The sequence below is a fragment of the Schistocerca americana genome, chromosome 8 (assembly GCF_021461395.2).
Source record: "Schistocerca americana isolate TAMUIC-IGC-003095 chromosome 8, iqSchAmer2.1, whole genome shotgun sequence".
Lineage (NCBI taxonomy): Eukaryota > Metazoa > Arthropoda > Insecta > Orthoptera > Acrididae > Schistocerca > Schistocerca americana.
The window spans coordinates 519,651,847-519,669,128 of NC_060126.1; the positions used below are offsets into that span (position 1 = coordinate 519,651,847).

Genomic DNA, 17,282 nt, shown 5'->3' on the forward strand with positions numbered 1-17,282 from the left:
GCCAAAGGCTGAGCAATCTTGTGCACTATCGCATATGCTATGAGAATAACTGACACTAATTTTATCTGGTGGGCCATTTGACTTGGCATGCATGATGACTTGATTGACTAACTTCAATGTTAATCAACTCTGAAATGGCAAAAGTATCAATTCTTTCTTAATTATTTCTCAGCTCAAAACTCTTACAATTTTTCAGATTGCTACTATCTGTACGTGGCTATGTACAGTGGCTATTCCTGTTGCCGATACGCTGACCACTATAGAGAAATGGCTCTATCTTTTGACTGGCTTTGTGAAACAATGTTATTTAGGTACCGATTTCCTTTAAATGTCAATATCTAAATCCACAATAGTTGAGACTGACTGACAACTGAACTTCACTCTCAGAATTGAGAACTGAATGGCTGCCACATCTCTCGAAGTCCCAAACACAACATTATAAAGCCCTTAATGCTATACAGCATATTTTACACAAAATCCACAAGAAAAACTGAAGTTCACAGCAAAAATGTGAACAAACCTCAAACCAAGTTGTTTTGATAATATCCTACAAGACTGTGTGGACTGGACCCATATTCATATTGGACAAAAGAGTGCAATGGGAACAGCAACCTAAATTGACTCTTCAGTGGATGAGAGATATTGGGTGTTGTATGAAGGAGGAAACATTTCAAATGAAGGACAGAATTCTTAGGAAGATTAGCTCAGGATAATTGAAGAGGGAAAATAACACGAATAAACAGCACCAGAAGGTTCAAATAATAATCAAAATTTCAGATGAATCATTGGAGATACCAGTAATGAAACACAAACTCCTTGATCTGTCCGATTCCAGCTCCCTTAAATTCCTGTAAAAACAAATGGTCATTTCCTAAAACCACCCAAGACACTGACACAAAACTTGGATGTGGGATGGTCACAGAAAACTCTTGTCAGCACAATAATTTGGAATATTATGTCTAACTAGAACAGGTTGTTCTAGGTTACGTGTCCACACACACAGGTGCCTGGGGAGAGCTGGGGGCAGACAACACACACTGTATTTAATGCCCACTGGTGAAGGTACTTTGAGCAAACAAATGTGACTGTAACAAAATGTGTTTAATAGAAACACTCAATCGAACTAAAAAATATTCAAATTTCAATACTCTGTAGTATGTGATATTTCTTTCAACTTTGTTCTTAATATGCCTTCAGTTGTAGAACACTCTTCAGTGTTGTATTAAGAAGGTGAGACTTTTCTGCACTTTTTATCTTTTTCATGACAAAAAAACATTGTTCACAACAAAATGTTGACTCAAACATGGGACATGATATTATTTGCACCTCTTTATTGATCGAGTCACTCACATATGTGTATATCGTGCTATTACCTTAACAAGTTCATGCTGCTATAATACCTATCCTTCATCAGAGCACTATTTTGGAACTCAATGAATTCTAATTATTTCCAAAGATACAGTATCTGTTGCCACTTCACATTGTTTTGTTGGTAAACTATGGAACCTGTGTATGTAGGTAATTTTATTGATGAAATACATTCAGGAAAAAAGGGTAGTCTCCTGCAATTAACTGAAGTCTGAGGCTAAATCATTCTTACTTCCAAATTAATCATATAGACTTTTCCACAGTTCCGTCAAAGATGGAAAGTTTACATAACATGCAGAGAACTTTGCTTCTATCTAACCACCAAACTGAGCAATGGTTAGGTTTGCCACAATATGCTTATTACACACCTTGCAAAAGGTCTTTGAACTGGTGATGACTGATGCCACGATGCCTTGCAACATTCATACAGCTAATCATACTGAGACATGTGAATGGACTTGTTTTGACTGCATATTATAAGGGGCATTCAAATGAAACCCGGTCACCAGTGTAAAGTAATGGTAATGATTTTATTAACTCAAAAATGTAGTTATACATAGTACACATACTCAAAAATAGTCACTAGAACTTCTGGCACATTTATCCCATTGTGACATTAGTCAGTCAATTCCATCCTCAAAGAAGCTAGTAGGCTGCTGTCGGATACACGCCTGGACCCAGTTGCACATTTTGTCGTCCATTGCAAATTGATGTCTGCAAATAGCTTGTCTTAGCGAAAGCAAGCTTTAGCTTTAGCAAGACTAAATCATTCACTTCTGCAACCATTTTCGGTGTGATGACATGATGATCCTGTCCAGGACGAGCATCGTCTTCCAGTGACCCTCAAGGAATCCTTGGAGCCATTCCACAACACTTGAACACTTGATCGGTAACGGATGATAACTTGTGTGAGCATCTTCCCTTTGGAGTGAAACCACACTGGCACTATGCAACACCAAGCGGTCCGCACGCATCAGTCTCTCTACCAACAGATGGTGCCACCATACCCGCAGTTATGTGGTGCCACATCACGTGTAAGGCAAAGGTAGACGCACTGACCAGGTTTCAGTTGAATGAACCTCATATTATTATTATAATTACACCTCCTGGCAAGTGCTACATTACACCTCCTGGCAAGTGCTACACAGGTCTTAACTCTTCTCAATAAATAAGAACTGTGCTTCCTATCAAAGTGAGAGTGGCAATAGGTTTCTTCTGGAAGTTACTGTTACCTCCGCTACAAAGAGTGTCTGTGATGACAGTAGAATGTTTCAAGATCAAGTGTTGAAATGGATCAGGTGTCATGAAAAGTTAAAATTGTGTGCTTTCAACAGAATGAGGAGTGAATGTTGTGAAATAGGGCCACCTTTCAGGCAGCCTACAATCTTCATCTGTCCAACGGACAAGCTGCGGTATCCATGTCCCATGGGGCAGAGTTAGAAAAGCCTGAACTAGAGGAACTCTTGACAATATGGTGATCAAGCACCAAAATCTCAAATTGAGTATTTTTTTTTTTTTTTTTTTTTACACAAGTGACTTTTGTAACAAAAGGTCAGAATTTGATTCAACTGATCCACAAACTTTGTCAAACATAGTTAACATACCTCTGGCTCCACAATTGGCACAATGCGGTTGCACTGGCATATGGAGGCATAGCGAGCCAGTACATTAGCATTTTCCAGAATAGCCTGATATGATGGTGTGTTGCGCTTGATCTTCAGCACACAGCGCCATTTGGCAAAATGGCAACCATCCTTCTTGTACTGTGCACATCGCTGTGCCAAGTCGTCGAGTCCTGAACAATACACATTTAGTCTCATTTATTTCATTCTTAACAATTAAATATCACATACAAATACTGAAAGAGATAGAAATTTAGATTTATAAGTGCTCTGTGGCTTTCATACTTTCATGTGGAGAAATAAAACATGGATATAAATACATTATTTCATACATTCAGTCCTTAACTATTTTAAAATACTAAACAGACAGTAGTTAAATGGCTGGTTAAAGAAATGTGTGTTAGTTCAACTAAGATGACATTCCTTTTAATGTTTACATGGCAATATTGTCAAGATAACGACTAATGGAATGAAAGCAACAACTCAATATACACTAGGCGCAACGGTCAACTTCTTGTTACATGCCTACTTCATTAACACCATCTGCGTACAGCAAATTGCTGGAATTTTACTCAGGATTTTCCAGTATAACATAAGCTGACAAAAGTTGAACATCTCCCAAGGAAGCATTTGATTACACACAGTTGTAAGTGTAAAGCGTGGTGGGTAGGAATTACTAACTCACATCTGTGTGTGTGTGTGTGTGTGTGTGTGTGTGTGGGGGGGGGGGGGGGGGGGGGTCATAATATTTATAAATTAATTTGCAGTGAGAACATAAAAATGTAAAACCACTTGTTTCACATTAACAATGTAGGGAAAGATGATTTCTACTTCCTATAAAGAGGACACATTACATTGCAGACAGGCACAATTAAAAGACACTTAAAACACAAACCTTTCAGTCACAGCCTTCATCAGCAAAAGAGAAACAGAGAAACACACACCATTAATATAAACAAACAAGCACACCTCACTTGCACATGACCACCAACTCCAGCAGCACAGGCCAGAATGCAACTACCACTTGGGATGGCAGGAGTAATTTAAAGAGGGCGGGGAAGAGGAAAGTATTATGGTGTATGGGTGGGGGGACAGAAGAATGCTGTCGGGTGGAGTGTGAAGGGACTAGAATGGACAGTGTCACAAGGTTGCGGATCAGGACGGTGGGGAAAAAAGCAGAAGAGCATAGAAAGCTGGGTTGGTGCATTGGCAGAGTGCAACAAACAAAGAGGCTACATAAAAAGCTACGCACTGGCTTCAGCAGAGCTAGTAAATGACGTGCCTGCTTTCTTTTCTCTTATCCAGCTCCTCTCAACCACCAACACCTGTTTTGCCCATTTCAGTGTCATTTCCATTTCCTTTACACCTTTCCTGCCACAATGGATCCCTCTCCATCTCTCTGTACCAGTTCAGAAAAGTATCACTTTCCCTGGCTAAAACCCAGTTCCACATCCTATTTCTCAAATGCTGCCTAAATCATAAAAAATTTCTTTCTGTGGATCCCACCCCTCCTTTCACAATGTCTTTCGCCATTTCAGGTTCTGCCAGTCCCGACCCTCACAAACCAGGTACTGCAGAAACATCTCCATGGCAAGGGCATCCCAGAACCCCCCCCCCCCCCCCCCCCAAAAGATACAATCACTGTGCAATCCACACTCCGCACATCACATCTCTGAAATTGAGTCCCTTGCTCTCCAGCATCTAGAGGAGTATTTCTGATACCACTTCGATAAGTCATCCAACCTACTAACATCCTATAGCTACCTCAGGGCACCACTATACAACCCCTATCCTACCCACTGTGTTCCTCCTCGTCCATCCCTCATAGCACCTAAACTTTGCCTAGCTGACCTTTTCAACTTGCCGCATCCGCCTAAACTCCCTACCAACACTCCACCAAATCTAGATGCAAAACATTCCCGAAAGACTGTTGTTAACCTTTCCACCAAATCCCTGAGCTCCACGGTAGTTTCAGTCCTGTCCAAAAATCTCATCTTTAGCCTACACCCAACTTTAACCATGGTAGATTTGTCAAAGACCTAATCTATTTTCCTCCTCTCAATCCCTGCAATGGAAGCAATTCTTTGCATCCATCTAACCAAAACAAACCTAATTTCAACACTGAACCCGGCTTCTCCCAGTTCATACCACCATCCAACCACGATCCTTCCCATTTTCCCCCCTCCTCCAACCTCTCATTGGTCACCTTCCAGGAATTCCTTAAGTCCCAATTTAGCCACACCATCCTTCCCCAGGTCCCTTCCTCAGAATACCAAACTTTCAGCAAAAGAAAGAATAGCCAAACACAATCTCTAAACAAATCCAGACCTAATCATTCTACCTACAGACAAAGGTTCTACCAATGTTGTTATGAATCACAGTGACTACCTGGCAGAATGCCTTTACCATTTATCCAATTCCCCCACCTACAAACTCTGTCAGAATGATCCCATCCAAAGAGGTCCAACACAAACTCTAATGCCCACTTAAAGCCATAGGCCCTCCCCAGAACCTCTCCCCTGCATCCATTTCCCTGCTCACACACCCCACACACATACATCTTCTATATCCCCCCCCCCCCCTCCAAAAAAAAAAATCTAGAAAGCCAACGATCTGGGACATGCCGCTGTGGGTGATTATTGTGCTCCAACTGAAAGAGTTTCAGCCCTCACTGACCAACACCTCCAACCAATTGCCCATAATCTACCGTCCAACATCAAATATAGGAATCACTTCCTTCAATGACTCTCCACCACCCCCACCCCTTAATGTCTGGATACCTACTCGTCACTGCTGATGCCACCTCCATATATACCAACATCCCTCAATGCCCGTGGTCTTACAATTACAGAACATCAACTTTCCAAACGTCCTTCGGATCCAAACCCACTACCTCATTCCTTATATACCTTACTAACTTTATCCTAACCTGCAACTACTACTCCTTAGCAGGGAAGATATACAAACAAGTCCATGGCACAGCCATGGACACATGCATGGCACCCTCTAATGGCAACCTGTTTATGGGCGATGTAGAAGAGACCTTCCCAGCCTTCCAAAATGCCAAACCCTTAGTCTGGTCTAGGTTCACTGATGACACCTTCAAGATTTGAATTCAGGGCCATGGCACCTTGTCTTCATTCCTTAACAACCTCGACACCTTCTCTCCCAGACGCTTCACGTGATCCTCCTCAACCCAGCGTGCTACCTTCCTAGAAGTTGACCAACTACTCTCTGATGGCTCTATCTGCACCTCTGTCCACATTAAACCCACCAACGACAAACAGTACCTGTGTTTCAACATCTGTCATTCATTTCACATTAAAAAATCAGCCTGGCCACCCGGGGTTGGTGTATCTGCTGTGACAAGAACTGCCTTGCTGAGTATGCTGAGGGTCTCACCACGGCCATCAAAGACAGGCACCATCCCCCAGACCTAATCCGCAAACAGAATTCCCATGCCATTTCTCCTCGTACCCCAATCCCCCGACCAACCCCAAGAACCTACCACAAAGGAGTGCCCCCTTTGTCACCAAGTACCACCCTGGACTGAAAAAACTGCATCACATCCTTCGCCAGGGCTTTGATTATCTATCATCACGCCCTGCAATAAGGTAAATCCTATCCGAGATCCTTCCCAGCCCTCCTCAAGTGGCATTCTGTCACCCACACAACCTCCATAACATCCTAGTCCATCCCTATGCCACTCCCAATCCCAACCCCTTGCCACATGGATCATATCCTTGTGAAAGACCTAGGTGCAATACATGCCCAATCCACACACCCAGGATTTCCTATTCCACCCTGCCACAGGTATATCCTACCCCATCAGAGGCTGGACCACCTGCAAAAGCAGCCATGTCACTTACCAGCTCTGCTGCAGCCAGTGCACAGCTTTTTATATTGCTACAACAACCAACCAGCTGTCCACCAGGATGAATGGCGACCATTAAACTGTGGTCAACAGCAAAGCAGACCACCCTGTAGTACAACATACTTGATTTCAATGGCTGCTTCACTATCCGAGTCATCTGGATCCTCCCCACCACCACTGGCTTTTCTGAACTGCGCAGATAGGAGTTATCCTTACAACACCTCTATGTTTGCTGCCCTCTGCCAATGCAACCACACATCTTTCCCCACTCCTCTCCTTTTCACTACATTTTTCCTCTGCCTTTCTGCCCCGCTCTTACACTACTACCCTTTCTCCTTCCCTATCCCCTCCAGATTGCTGCTGCCATCCCATGGGATAGTTGCATTCTGGCCTGAGCTGTCGAAATTGGTGGTCATGTGTGCATGAGGTGTGCTTGTTTGTTTGTATGTATGCATGGTAACTGTTTCTCTCTCTCTCTCTCTCTCTCTCTCTCTCTCTCTCTCTCTCTCTCTTTTGGTGATGAAGGCTGTGGCTGAATGCTTTGTGTAAGTGTCTTTCAATTGTGCCTGTCTGCAACTTAATGTGTCTTCTTTACGGCAAGCAGAAATCTATCTTTTTCTAGAAGGTGTACGACTTTGCTTCCGCCCTTTTTTCCCCAACATTTGAGGTTTTAGTGGAACAAATTGGTTACACATGTATCAATTCAAAGTACTTTCCATCACTAGCCACTACTTTCTCTCATCTTTTGGGCAGTGTACGAATCCCATCTTTTGGGCAGTGTACGAATCCCGCGTTGAAAAAATTGTTCATCATTTGAAGTGATTCACAAATCAATCCAATCTGACTTCTTCATGAGATCGGAAGTGTTGGTCAGCCAGGCCACAAGCCACTGATCTAAACAGGTGATAGAGGGAGCAATGTCTGGAGAATAAGGTGGGTGGGGTAGGACTTCCCATTTTAACGTTTCCAAGTACATTTTGACCTCTTTTGTAACATGGGGTCGAGCGCTGTCGAACTGCAAAATCGCTTTATCGTGCCTCTCACTGCGGCCGTTTTGTCTTTTAATGCTCTGCTCAAACGCATTAATTGCATTTGATAACTAGCACCTGTGATTGTTTCACTTGGTTCTAACTAGCACCTGTGATTGGTTCACTTGGTTCTAACACATCATACTACACGACGCCGAGCTGGTCCGACCAAATGCAGAGAATGATCTTGGAGCCTTGAATATTCGGTTTGGCCATCAACGTGGAAGCATGGCCAGGATTATCCTCACGATTTTTTGCGTTTAGGGTTATCATAATGAACCCATTTTTCATTCCTGGTCACAATGTGATGCAGAAATCCCTTCTGTTTTCACCTCTGAAGCAACTGTAAACAAACACACAAACGCCATTCAATGTCTCTTGGTTTCAGGTCACATGGGACCCAGGTTCCTTCTTTCTGAATCATGCCCATAGCCTTGAGACATTTTGAAATGGCTTGCTGTGACACTCCCACTAATTGTGCCAATTCTTCTTGAGTTTGACGCAAGTCTTCACTAAGCAATGTCTCCAATTTTGCATCTTTGAAAACATTCTCTCTTCCACCACTATGCGGGTCTACGACATTAAAACAACTTGCAACATGTTCTTTCGCTAATAGCATCCTTACCATACGTACTTGAGAGCATTCATTGAGACCTAGCAGCTGTTTTCTTCATACAGAAACAAAACAGTAACACCTCCCGCAAATGATGAGAATTAGGCTCGTAAACCGACATTTTCAATCAAGAACAACTTTATGATGCAGACACAAATTGACTAATGTTTGAATGAGGTTCTGTTGACTGAGGTCCAAGCTAACTGCCTGACGTCTGCGATCTGATTCTTTCGACCACTACTTACCGTTGTCGCTACCTATCGGCAAACGGCGGAAGCAAAGTTGTACACCTTGTACATTGTTGATATTGCTAAGTGGAGTTTCCATTGTTCCACAACATTGTGATTTATTGTGCAAAATGATCAATGGAACATGAAACTAATTAACTAACTGAATGAATGCACGAATGAAAAAATAAATGTCTTTACTTCCAAGGTATCTTACCACACTTCAGAGTGTGCCAGATGCTCCCTTACATTGGCAGTGTTCTGAGCTCTGATTGTCAGATGGCTCAGTATCCACAGGGTAATTTCTCTCTTTAAGACTATCTTCATTATCATTATATAAATATGCATTAACGGAAAACCCAGAATTTAATATAATATGTATATGAGGATATGGCATTACTTATGAACTACAATCAGTGCTTAGCACTGGACAGATCAGATGGTGTATCCACTGCCCATGTCACATTCTCCTACTTCAGGAGTAATGACATTACTTCATATACAAATCATATTCAACGTGTGTAGTTTAAGGGGGGAAACCACATTAGGAGGTTTAAGAAAATCAGATTTTTTTTATTGCATAAATTGTTAGCTTAACTATCCAAGAATACGCTGTCAAAATTTCAAAGCGAAATTCGCATTCGTTTAGATTTTATGAGCATAGAACCGAGCGCACATGGCATATGCACAGGTCACGTCCAGAAGAGAATGGGGGCTCAGCTCCGAAAAATTTGAAAAACTAAAAAGCTTGGTGGAAAAGGCAAACTCCAAGTCATTAGTGAAAAAGCTCATCACTTATTATGGACTAGTGATTCGAAGACATAGAGAGAGTGTGCAAGACATGAAAAAAGCAATTATGGCGACATACTATCATATGATCTCCACAGACGAAAATCCTCAACACGAGTACTGCCCAGAGGGAGAAGACAGCTGGTGTGAGTGGCAGAAACAAACAGCTCTTGGAATGGAAAATGAACTACACCCTACGCCATTGCACCCTGATGTGCAGAAGGAAACTCTTCCAATATATGAAAATTTATCAAGGGAAGAGTTACTGGAGAGATGGTTAGGTGGTCGCACACAAAATGCGAATGAAAGTTTTAATTCCACTACTTGGCGATTAGCTCCTGAACACTTGCACTCCGGATTAAAAGTCACTGAATTGGCATCGTATTTAGCAGCAGGCGTATTCAATGAAGGAAATTCATCCCTTCTGATGGTCATGAACAAGGCACGCAAAGCTTCAATCACGTGAGCCAGCAGAATCGACTTAGTTCATTGGAATCGAAGGAGGGTCGGAAAGCACTGCTGCAAGCACAAAACGAAGCCTATGAGGAAGGAGGAGGATTACTATAGGGTGCTGGAATCGCAGATTAATCAATAAGCATTTTACATTACACTTCCTTGAATTTCTAGTTTCCAAGAATTTATTTTTCAAACGCATTTACCTCGAAATGACCTTTTTCATATTTGCGTGCAGTCCAACTCAAAAGGTACAGAACCAATCACTAGGAAAATTGGTAGTATTATTCTTTATAAAATTACAAATTATATGAACCAATTTGTGAGATAGTATCATGATTTTAAGGTATTTTTCTTTGCATAATTAGAGTAAAAAAATTGTGAAAAATCTAAGTAAACTGCTCCAACGCCTGCAAACTTTTTAATTAACATTATTTTCACCCGCATTGAGATCCATATTCTTAGAAAATAAGTTATTAATGTAAAATCAAAACCTTTTTGAATGCAGATGAAAATCAGAATGGGTACACTGCATGCAACTGTAGAGTTATACTCACAACCTTCAGTGGAAATCACAGTGTAACTTTGTTATTTTTGGCTGAAATTATTCTAAAAAATTCAGAACAACTGTTCGTAATATGAATGAAAATATGTCAAAATTTAATTAAATTCTAATTAATTCTTCAAACCCCAAAAAAATCCCAAAAAATCAGTGTCAAACAGCCTCCTAACGTGGTTTCCCCCCTTAACTCTTTATTCACAGAATCTCCAATTAAAACAAGTATCATTTGCAGCTAACAATTACGTTAATTTCTTTCACCGGTGTGGCATACAAGGACAACAAATAATTTACTACCCGGTTCAATATCAAAGTGTACAAGGCAAATTAATTTAGCTCTAAAGTACTTAATTAGGCAACATTACAGTTTGGAAAACATAATTACCTTTCCCTTAATGAATAGTTTCTTATGACTCTGACAATGATGTACAGTCATTTGTTAAAGCCACAATATACTCTCTCAAAAGGAATTTAATACTGAATGGAAAGGCTCAAAGATTTAAAACTTACCCTGAGTGGTGCACTCATCCTCAGAGCCGAACAATGGAACAACGCCCTTGTCAACCTTTATGCCAGGAATGATGTTGCGCTGCTTTAGTAGCTCCACAAAAGGAGTTCCATCATCTGCCTTCTGATAGAGGGTTTCGTGGAAAAGGATGACACCAGAGATATTTTCACCCACAGAAGGATCCGCTGTGAAAAGCAGCTGTGGACAGACAAGAATGTGATTAAGAGATGAAGAAAAGCTGAGTTTGCTTTAAATAAAACTATCAGTAAATAAGGTTAGAAGGAATGGATGGTAGACAGTAGCAAGTTAAAGCTTTGAGTCAGTTTATAAGGTGTGTTCAAGGCAGCTCAGCCCATACAATGCAAGTGTCTGATTTGAGAGCCATTTTGACAAATTCTTGTCCAGAATGATCAGTTTCTCTAAGCTTCTTTTCTGGTACATAAGTAATGGCCAGTGCCCATCAGTGTGAAAACAAATGTAACTAAAATATTAGTAGCTACTCACTACACAGAAAGTTACACCCACAGCTGCCTCATAATGGTATATAATTCTAATACTAAATTTACTTCTTGTTTCCCATCTGCCAAATGTCAAGAGCTACACAAATTACAACATAACGATACCCACACTGTACAAAAAATAACGGTGTGGGATACACATGAGTCCACACTACAAGCACTGAACACCATAGAAGGAAACTGTATGTCATCAGGGAGTGTCCTATCTGGTGGTGTTGACAACACTTCACTATAACAGGAGGTAGTTTTAGAAAAGAGCTAGATCATGAACAGATAGTCTATTTCAATTTAAACATCTTGTCACTCTGTACTTTAAGCCACTTTTTTCCCCAATGCCTCAGGATAACGTGGCCTGGCTATGTGTCACCAGATCTTTGTGTCCTAAGTGGTTCCATGGTAGATAGACAGTTTAACAAATAAGTCTTTTTTAGGTGCATACAACCCTATGTAATTATCAGTGGACTGTTGAGCAGACTCCTGTGTCTGACAGACCGGATGGCAGGTGCCACACATCACATCAGCTTTAGCTAACATGGTATATACTATGCTTGCCCCTACACGTATTACTGACAAGCCAAATCTCCTTGTAATGGATATTCTGAAACATCTACAGATATGTGGGTATTGGTGATTTGGACATAATGCACTCAATATAGCCAGAATCGCATAATACTTCCATAAAAGTTTGTTGTGCCTGCCACTGTTCCTTTCGTGGTCTTCTGCACGCAGCACACTCCTTCTTCCTTTCCACTTTTTTTACCTTTTCACTGGTACAATACCCACTTGACCACTATCCTACTAAAGCTAAGTGTGTTGAAACAAATTTCGGGCTTGCAGCCGGTCAGCGTCCAATACTTCGCACGATATTTCAACTGGGCACCTACCAGTCACTTTCAGGTGAGCCGTCTCAGACTGTCGAAAACGTCCTCCATTCCGCAATATATAGCGTACTGTAACTATTCTGCGCATGCGTCAAAAATTTGATAGATGAAACACACTGCCCGCCGGCAGTGCCTTCACTGGTGGAATAGCGGAACTCAGTCGCCCTCTGCGATGCTGTTTGCCACGGCTGTCAACACACTCTGTTGTCTTCGATTTGAGCAAATCATGGAGATGATGGGATTCCATGCACTGTCCAGCTGGTAGCCGCTGTTATGGTTTAACAGATTTTCTGCCAGTTGTATTTCTACGGATTCTTTAATAATGGAGTCCCAGAATGATGTTGCTGTGGACAAAATCATTGTTTTCTCAAACTCCACTGAATGTCCAGTAGAAATACAATGTTCAGCAATAGCGGACTTGCTTGGCTGCAAAAGGTGGGTAAAACGTTGATGTTCAGTGCAGCATTCCTTCACGGTTTGTGTCGTTTCACCTATGTAAGCCATACCACATTGGCACGGTATCTTGTAAAATCTGGCGGAAAATCTGTTAAACCGTGACAGCGGCTACCAGCTGGACAGTGCACGGAATCCCATCATCTCCACGATTTGCTCAAATTGAAGACGACAGAGTGCGTCGACGGCCGTGGCAAACAGCAACGCAGAGGGCGACTGAGTTCTGCTATTCCACCAGTGAGGGTGCTGCTGGTGGGCAGTGTGTTTCATCTATCAAATTTTCGACGCATGCGCAGAATAGTTACAGTACTCTATATATTGCGGAACGGAGGACGTTTTCACCAGTCTGCGATGGTTCACCTGAAGGTGACTGGCAGGAGCCCAGTTGAAATATCGTGCGAAGTATTGGACGACGACCGGCTGCAAGTCCAAAATTTGTTTGAACAGTCACTTCGCCGGGAAAATTTTAAAATTCACAAAGCTAAGTGTGTCAGTATGTTCTTCAGTAACTGAGCTTTCCACAGCTGATTTACTTTGTAAGAGGTAATTTGCTAGTAGAGGTAAATGGTTCTCCAAGAGAAGTCACATTTCCCACACTTTTCATTATTTTGTTGGATGGTTGATTTGGGGGAGGGGACCAAACAGTGAGGTTATTGGTCCCGTGATTTAGGATGGCAGGAATGAGGGGAGGAACAACACAAACACCACGGTCCAGTCAAGGGAATGGGATAACACGCAAATAAAGAGGTAAAATAGATGTCAGGGTGGTGGGAAGAGGAAAGGACGGGAGAAGGGTGGGTGGAAACAGGGAGAGCAGGGGTGCTCCAGAAATGCTACACGTGGTGGGGCACCAGCACCAGCACCACCACCAAAGCATACTGTCACCCTCACCACACTATACAGGGTGTCCCACTCAAACCTCCCCGATTTCAAGGCCCCAGGAGGGACAATGAAAAATGCACCACATTGTAGAGCATCTCAAAGAATTCAAAAATTCCCACATCAGAAGTGCCAAGTATTATTGCCAGAGTGCAGCACGGTCGCACGAAGTGAAAATGGTGACTCCACGGCAGCGCACACAAAGCAGTAGTGTGGTTTGCAGAAACAAAATCACCAATTACTGTGCGAATAAATTATCATCGTGTGTATGAATGTGATCCACCTGATGTGAAAACAATTAAGGAGTGGTGTAGGAAGTTTCTGGCAACATGAAGTGTTCTGAAACATTCTGGCGATGCACGTTACAGAGTTTCAGAAGAGACAGGGGGAGGACATCAGAAAAACGTTTCTCAGAAGCCCACATAAGTCAATTTGTCAAGCATCTACGCAACCTGATGTACCTCGATCAACACTGCATTGTGTAGTTCACCAGTGTCTTTGTATGTGTGCTTATAAAGTGCAAATTCTGCAACATCTGACGCCGAACGACAAACCGTGCTAACAACAATTTGCTGTGAATATGCTGCAGCATACTGACTCGATGCCAGCTTTCTGGAAAGATGTTTATTCTTAGATGAGGCAACCATTCATCTATCAGGAAGGGTTAATAGGCATAATGTTCGGATTTGGGGTTCGCAAAATCTGCGCGTTGTCATTGAACATGTTTGTGATAGCCCTAAACTAAATGTCTGGTGCCGGCTAATGCATAACAAAATTGTTGGACCGTTCTTCTTTGTGGAACGTGGATCTGGAAATGTTGGAGTAGTTTGTGTACCCGCAGATACAAGACTTGCAACCCAACATCATTTTTCAACAAGATGGAGCTCTGCCGCATTGGTCAAGGCTGTTCACAAGTTCCTGGATAGGAAATTTCCCAATCGTTGGATCGGACTCTGAGGACTACCACCATGTTCACCCGACATTATGGCACTTGATTTCTTCATTTGGGGATTTATGAAGGACTGCGTGTATGCGACCAAAGTGGATGATATTCCTACATTGCAACACTGTATCACTAATGCGATTGCAACAACAACAACAACAACAACAGAGGAAATGTTACAAAGAACTCGGCAAGAAATTGAATATAGACTCAGTATTCTTCATGCTACAAATGGTTCACATGTCGAGGTGTATTTATGATGAATAAATATATTCTTTGAGATGCTCTACAATACACAGATGGCAGGACAGAAGAGCTCCCCTCATAGAGCAGGTGTCCACAGTCACCACACAGAGAATCCACTGTATAATGGGAAGATGAGCCTGAAATGCAAGCACCGAAAGCATCTCGTGGGTGATGGGACATAAGGCTTCACATCACACCAACAACACATAACCAACCTTGACCTTCGGAGGTTATCTCCCTCGAAAGCTAAAATACAGGCTCCAGTATCAGTGCAGTTGTCCTTAAGAGCTTTCAGCACACGCCGAACTAAATGAACGTCCCATCATTCCAGATTGGCCCCGACTTCTTATCGGTTTGAAGGATGAGGTGCCTATGAAAAATGTCTCAAAGACTGGTGAGATGTGGTGGACACCAGGATGTCACCAATATGATCACAAGCACAAAGAGCTGCAGATTGGGTAATAGAACACCTTTTGATCAACAGGGAACCCGACCACATCCTACTGAGAGATTCTATTTTGCCAAACTTGTCTACGATATTTTCCACAAAAAGTAGCAGCTTTGTGGTGGTGAACGTGCCCCGTCTGTTCTAGGACAGACCAGGCAGCTAGGAAAATATTTCAACCCAAGCCTGACATGGCGATCATTGCTGAGAGTTCCAGTGCTCCAGAATGACAAGCAACCACTCCTTGGCGTATGTGGTGAGGCAACAGCTTTAGTATCAGAAATGTGATTCCTGTTTTGTCACAGGGCTCAGCCAGATGGGTACATAACAGCCCCACCACACAGACTGGCTACACATGCTGGTGACCTAGCGGGGCAGAGGGGGCTACGGCGAGGAAGGGACTGGGAGAGGAATCCACACCACGGACACTAGGAAGGGAGCTCTTCCCCAAACGACTCACAATAAAAATAGAAAATTTAGAAGTGGAGGTCAAATCCCAAATGGGACCAAAAGTACCAAAAAGCAAGGATGAAAGAGAAAAGGCAAGGGGATCAAAACTGCAAGACAGGAAATCAGATGAATAGCCAGGTAAACATAAGTAAGAACACAGAGAGAGAGAGAGAGAGAGAGAGAGAGGGAGGGGGGGGGGGAGAGAGAGAGAGAGAGAGAGAGAGAGAGAGAGAGAGAGAGAGGGGGGGGGGGGGAAGGAGGGGGCAGCGGAGGAGGAGGGGGCAGCGGAGGAGGAGGGGGAAGCAGGGAAGGAGTTAGGATGGGAAGGGAGGGGCACAGGGAAGGAAATACAGCCCAGGAAGGAAGAATAGGCTGCAATAGCTTGGGGGCCCGTGGACGCCTTGCGCGAACTCACGAAAGAACCTCAAGCCCCCTGTGGGGTTCAGTATTTTGTGTACGGATCAGGGATACTTCCTGAAATGTACCCTCCTTCCATTTTTCAATGAGACATGAGATATCACATGTGTTCTAACATTGCTTGTTATAGGTCCATCGAGAGTAAGGCATGACAAACTTTAGTCAGCTGGATGTGACTATTGCCCAACAACACACCTGATGGCCTAGATGGTTTTCATTAGCATTAAAGGCTCGACTGCGGTGCTACAAGTTCTGGAAGTCAATTAAAACAATACAACAACCACCTTAAATTTCCGAGCGACATCAAATGGTGCAAACAACCAAAGTAAAAAGTGTTGAAGAGTTCCAATAACACATCCGAAGATTTATGACTAACGTGGATGTGGGAAACACTACTGAAGGGAGGAGAATCTATTAAAAATACAATTTACAGGAAAACTAAGGTTTTCATGTTTGTCTGTCAAAGGTTTATAGAAAGAAAATAATCACACATAAAACAATGGAAGGACTGAAGGCAGAATAGCCTTAAACACAGTTAAAAAGAATGGAAGAAGAAATAACAAGAGCTTTACAACAGTATCGTGGCAATGCTAACAAACCAGGAAGGCTTAGGATTTGATCTGTTAAAAACATGGTTTTTGAAAACATCAAAATCATCTCACATGGATCTTTATACCATTTCACTGTCAACCGGACTTTAACTCAAACTAAAATTTTGGACTTCTTTAGTTAGTATTTAACTGATAAGGTGCCACGTACCAAATCAAAGTTGTAGCCAATAGCTACATATCTTCTCCAGCCCAAGTTTCAGTAAAGCTTCAGAACACACTTCAGCCCTCATCACTACGCGCCCTTTCTAATTATTACTTTGCTGGGAGGAAAAAAAAATTCATTCAAATATCTGACGATTCAAGGGAACAAGAAGTGACCACTATAAATATTGTGACATTCTGTTTAGCATCTGAACTTACGGCAAAGAAGGACCAAATCTTAGAAGTATTAGGAGCAG

At 42.4% G+C, this 17,282-nt stretch overlaps 1 protein-coding gene across 4 annotated transcripts in view; it reads right to left on the reverse strand.

Moving 5' to 3' along the window:
* LOC124545973 (fructose-bisphosphate aldolase) overlaps positions 1–17,282 on the reverse strand; it is a 136,450-nt gene that overhangs the window by 14,747 nt on the left and 104,421 nt on the right. For all 4 annotated transcript variants that reach the window (XM_047124939.1, XM_047124936.1, XM_047124937.1 and 1 more), the window contains exons 3-4: positions 11,044–11,239; positions 2,973–3,163 (exon numbers count right to left, since the gene is read on the reverse strand). In XM_047124939.1, the coding sequence (XP_046980895.1) occupies positions 2,973–3,163; positions 11,044–11,239 (387 nt within the window). The remainder of the gene's footprint in view (positions 1–2,972; positions 3,164–11,043; positions 11,240–17,282) is intronic.